Below are 5817 nucleotides of genomic sequence, written 5' to 3'. Positions count from 1 at the left end.
TGTGTGTGTGTGTGTGTGTGTGTGTGTGTGTGTCTGTCTGTCTGTCTGTCTGTCTGTGTCTGTGTCTGTGTCCCTCCATCACGTTCTGATAATCGGTGTTGGTGTGTCTACGTCCCTGTAGAATGAGTTCCAGGCTTAAGAAATAAGTTCTTGGGTCGATTGGCTCACCGAGAAAACACCCTCCAAGGCGGTGCTCCAGCATGGTTACAGTCAAATGACTGAAACAAGTAAAAGAGTAAAAGAATATAAGAATAAAGTCGTGTTTAAACGTTTGTTTACAATCTTCGACGTTCGTGAGTTCGATAAAAGATTTACTTTAAGTTACAAGTTACCAATAACGCCCAACAAGTAGAAAGCACTTTGTACCCGCCTCAGCTGAGGAAATAAAGTGTTGTGGCGCGAGATTGCTTTCTTTGTGTTTTTGTGACATTCTGGTGCAGTGTAAAGAAGGTTTGGGTGTTATTTGTTGCAAGTTGAGATTGTATGTATAGGTTTGATATTCATTGCCATGGAGATCAGTAAAATGTCACCAAATGAAGGCCTTCGTTTGACAAAAATTGTATAAGTTTAAATGCTTATCATTTCATTATTCATTTCTACAAAAAAAGATAAATGCAATTGTCGTCTTCAAAGCCTGTGTTTTGGGGGTAAATAATCTTGTGAAAATTATATAAAACTTCAACTTGAAAGAAATTTAAGATGTATAAGATCCGCAGTGATGCCCCTACTCAGTTGTTTGATATGCTTGAAAAAGCAGCCAAATATACCTGAAATTACATCTTACCGTTTTAAAAGAAGGAGGGAGACGTTGAATATTATGTTCTTAGATACAATGTGAGTGACAAGCAAAAAAAAGCAAAAGATCGCAAGATAACGGTCGGAATGTCTTTGTTCGTGAATTTCTATTTTGTTTTTGTTTTTGTTTTTCCCTTAAGGTTGACCTGGTACTAAACGCCGCCACCACCACCAGGAACATCATCATCATCATTAACAACAACACCACCACCAACAACAACAACACTACCACCACCACCAACAACAGTAGCAGCAGCAACAGCAGCAGTCACACTAATCCTCATATCACAATTATAACTTCAAAAACAGTACCCGCACTCACACGCACTCCACACACACACACACACATACACTTACGCACGCACATGTACTCACACTCCAATTTCATGCAAGCTCTTATCAAACACTTTTCTAAAATCAGTCCCTAAAAAAAAGAATAATAAATAAAACGAAAGAAAATCTTTCCAATGAAGACAAAAAGAAAGGAAACAACTTCCGCTTGACCTTGATTTCCACATCTTTCTTTCCATCCGTCACTGAAATATTAATAGGGTTAATCACAAAACACGAAACTTCAGGTTCCTAATTAAATTATAAACGTTTATCAGAAAAATTTAGAGTCCAGTAAAAAATCGCGCATTCATTAACAATTTCAGCTAATCATACCAAAAGTGTTAAAATTAAAAAAAGAAATCTGTGTGGTTGTGTAGCAAGAAGTTTGCTTCCCAAGTTTGCGTTCAGTTCAACTGCGTGACGCGTTGGGTAAGAGTCTTCTAGCATAACCTCTGGCCGACCAAAGCCTTGAGAGTGGATTTGGTAGGCGGAAACTGAAAAGAATTCCATTGTATATAGCTGTGTGTGTGTGTGTATGTGTGTGTGTGTGTATGTGTGTGTGTGTGTATGTGTGTGTGTGTGTGATGGTGTGTGTATTTGTGCATGTGTTTGTCCCTCACTACCATTTCATCGGTGTTGGTGTTTTTATGTCCCCGTAACTTAGTGGTTTGACGTATGAGACCGATAGAATAAGTACCAAGCTTTAAAAAATAAGTACTAAAATTCAACTAAAATTCTTCAAGTGCCCCAGCATGGACGCACTTTAATGACTGAAACAAGTAAAAAGCAACACTGAACAAACTCATAGAATTCTTTTACAAAAAGACATTGGATTGTGGGCCTGAGAGAGTCCCGCCTTTCGTCAGTCAAATCCACCTGATTATTTAAGTCTAGCGCGTATCCTATGGGAACCGTAAACAAACCGACGTTCGTTGCCTAGAGACGAGAGACATACAGAAACGCAAACATATACTGCAGCCACCACGTCTATGTGTATGTGTATGATAGGCTTCTACCCAGTTTCCATTAATCAAGTCAACTCACATGGCATCAGTTGAGTCAGGGTTATAACAGAACACTCTTGTCACAGATGCCGGGCAACAGGACTATACCCAAGACCGCGTGGGTGTGAAGGAAATTTCTTAAACACAAAACCATGTCTGTACCCATCTCCGTCTTATTAATTTTTTATTTTTCAACTATTTTCATGAAAACAGTTTCAAATCTATGCAGTCAGGACTCATATTGTTACTTCAAAAAAAAAAAAAAAAAAGATCTGAAAATATATATGATGGAATTCAGAATCAACCTCTACACACGAACGTGTGCGTACGCTAGTTCACCATTCTCGTTACCATCGATATCAGTAAAGCGTTTACCTCCAGTTCTTGAGAGCCATTTATAATCTTTATACCTATGCTGGTTTCAAATTTTGGCACAATGCCAGCAATTTAGTAGGAGCGGGTAAGTCGATTGCATTGGCACTTATTTAATCCACCAGAATTTTAAACCAGAATGTTAAGACGAACAAAATGTCATTAAAACACTTAGTCCGCTATTCTAACGATTCTACCAGCGCGCTGTCTTATTATTATTATTATTATTATTATTATTATTATTATTATTATTATTATTATTATTATTATTATTATTATTATTGTGTGAGAGAGTAGTGCATGCCATCAAAGTGACACTGGGATAAAAGATACAAAGCCCATTATACCCATCATGACTACCCGTCTGATAAGGGTACACCAGGCACATGCATCACAACCACATGTGCGCGACATGGTGATCTCATATCAAGATAAACAGCGCATGACCTCACAGGTGGGGCGCAGTTAGAATTTTCTTCAGGTCGGGTAGCCCATCCCGCTCAAAAGGTCCCTGAATAAGGTTTGTTTTAGGATATTGAGCAAAACACCCATGTTTCCAAAGGTGAATTATTCAAACCCCACTACTTCTGCTCGTGATCAGAGATGCACATATCGTCAGCCACCAAGGGACATGCTCAACTGGTTAAGGTCAAACAACTGACAAGCAAATCTGTGGTATTGAGCAGAATATTTGCTGTAGCTCATCTTTCATATCAAGACAAAACAATGTAAAGGATGACACTTCCAATCAATTAAGATCAGAAGCCATGAGAACCACTGCCTGGTACTGCATCCGGGCATTTATTATTATTATTATCATCATCATCATTATTATTATTATTATTATTATTATTATTATTATTATTATTATTATTATTATTATTATTATTATTATAGCGGCGAGTAGGCAGAATCGCTAGCGCGCTGGACAAAATGCTTAGCGGTATTTTGCCCGTCGCTAAGTTCTGAGTTCAAATTCCACCGAGGTCGAGCTTGCTTTTCATCATTTCGGGGTTAATGAAATAGTACCAGTTACGCACTGGGGTTGATGTAATTGGCGTATCCTCTCCCCCCAAAATTTCAGGCTTTGTGCCTATTGTAGCTGTGTGATAAGAAATTTGTTTCTCAACTACATGGTTCTGGGTTCAGTCCCACGGCATAGCACCTTCAAGGCGGTACTCCAGTATGACTGAAACAAGTAAAAGATAAAAGATAATAGACTAGAGAATGTAATTTTAGATATCTTTAAAAAGGCATGATGGTCGCGGCTGGAATGCTTTATCTTATAGGTTTTTGGAAATCTGTGTTGACCTGTCCTAAAAGTCCAAAGGTATGCAGGCGATTAATGATAATGGAAGCGATGTAAGCATTCGCCACCTGTGCCCGACCTTTCAGGGACAGCTTCGTCTCAGCCCATGTCTGGGTAAGACTGGCCATCCTGTTCGCTACCTCGTCCCAGTTCTTATCAACCTGAAGGTCAGGACCAAACCAGACCCCGAGCAGTTTAACTGGTCCGTCGGTCCAGCGTCCGACGACGCCGTCCGATGGCATCGTACTGCCTATCCAGGAGTCCAACCACAAACCCACCGATTTGTCAGCGTTGACTTTAGCCCCTACATATTCCTTTAGGATGGTGCCGACCGTCTCCACTTCGCAGGCGTCCGATACCATGACGGTAACATCGTCGTCCGCGTATGCCGACACTGCTCCTCCTTGTCTCAATTAGCTCTCCGTAGGATCCAGCTTGATTGATAAAAACAGAGGAACAACTATCGTGCTCTTGCTGACTCTACATTGCATGTCTGAATAGATACTACTACCACAACTATAAGTATATAGGCGAGGAAAAGGCTGAATCTGTAGAGGGTCGCTTGGTCTACCTTAGAAATAACAACCAAATCTGCTTCAAATCACACTCCTGCCGTTTAAAAATAGAAAGACTGCATTGAATAATGTGGTTCCGAATTACCTGCAGATAGAAAGAAAACAAGATTGGCTGAAATGTCTTCAGTTCTAATCTTCTCGATCAGTGTTGTACTGGAGTTCAATAAAACAACAATAACACAATAAACACAAACTTGTTTGCATATGCCTGACTTGCTAGAAATAATGTCCAAGTTCCTTTCAACTCGCACCCTCTATTCTTAAATAAGAGAATAAGATCAGTGCTTCTCAAGCAATGTGTTGCAAGAGATATCAAAGTTCAACAGATTTTTTAAAACATAATTTAAAGTATCATAATACTCATGTTAATGTTCGAACATCATCAGAAACGTAACAGCTGCAACTAATAATATATATATATATATATATATATATGCATATGGCGCAGTGGCCCAGTGGTTAGGGCAGCGGACTTGTGGTCGTAGGATCGCGGTTTCGATTCCCAGACCAGATAATTGTAAGTGTTTATTGAGCGAAAACACCTAAAAGCTCCACGAGGCTCCGGCAGGGAGTGGTGGCGAACCCTGCTGTAATCTTTCACCACAACTTTCTGTCACTCTTTCTTCCTGTTTCTGTTGTGCCTGTAATTCAAAGGATCAGCCTTGTCACACTGTGTCACGCTGAATATCCCCGAGAACTACGCTAAGGGTACACATGTCTGTGGAGTGCTCAGCCACTTGCACGTTAATTTCACGAGCAGGCTCTTCCGTTGATCGGTCCAACGGGAACCCTCGTCGACGTAACCGACAGTGTACCACGATATATATATATATATATATATATATATATATATATATATATCATATGTGATATTATATATGTATCATATATGATATATATAATATATATATATATATTATGTATTTATATATTTGTGAGTGTATGCGTTTGTGCGTATGTGTGTGTATGTATTTTACTTTTAAGTTATAAGCTTGAATATAGTCTTCTTTTATGACATAATATTTCAGAGAAATTGTTGCTGTTTAGGGTGTCCTGAAGGACCGGCAGCTTGTTATTACTGGTACACGACGTAGGTTCTCCATCACTAGCATTTTTCTCTTTTTCTTCTTGTGATTTTTGTGTCATTTCTGTACGTTTGTAAGACAGTCTTTTCCCCTCACGTTTCCACTTACCAAAAAAACAAAAAAAAAACCTTGATTGAATGAAAGAGTTAATACCTCTGACTTGTAGCATCTTTCTCATCTATCTAAAGAGCAGGGACGATAAATCTGGTTCTTTTTAATCTTAATTATATATATATATATATATATATATATAAATATATTTTAAATCTGTCTTGCAAATTTTATTTTACTAGTTAAACATGTTTTACCCTGATGTTAACAAAAGCTTGTATCTGTTAGTTAAT

At 38.6% G+C, this 5817-nt stretch overlaps 1 protein-coding gene across 1 annotated transcript in view; it reads right to left on the bottom strand.

The window, feature by feature from the left end:
* Positions 1–5817, bottom strand: part of LOC128249583 (probable serine/threonine-protein kinase clkA) — a gene marked incomplete at both ends in the record, with an annotated part of 265810 nt that overhangs the window by 34391 nt on the left and 225602 nt on the right. Inside the window, 2 exon segments of the mRNA XM_052973504.1 lie at positions 2718–2789; positions 3334–3402. Coding sequence (XP_052829464.1) covers positions 2718–2789; positions 3334–3402 — 141 coding nt within the window.

This window comes from Octopus bimaculoides, chromosome 16, assembly GCF_001194135.2.
Source record: "Octopus bimaculoides isolate UCB-OBI-ISO-001 chromosome 16, ASM119413v2, whole genome shotgun sequence".
NCBI lineage: Eukaryota > Metazoa > Mollusca > Cephalopoda > Octopoda > Octopodidae > Octopus > Octopus bimaculoides.
Note: the sequence above shows the minus strand (reverse complement) of the source record. Positions and strands in the feature narration are given on the sequence as shown.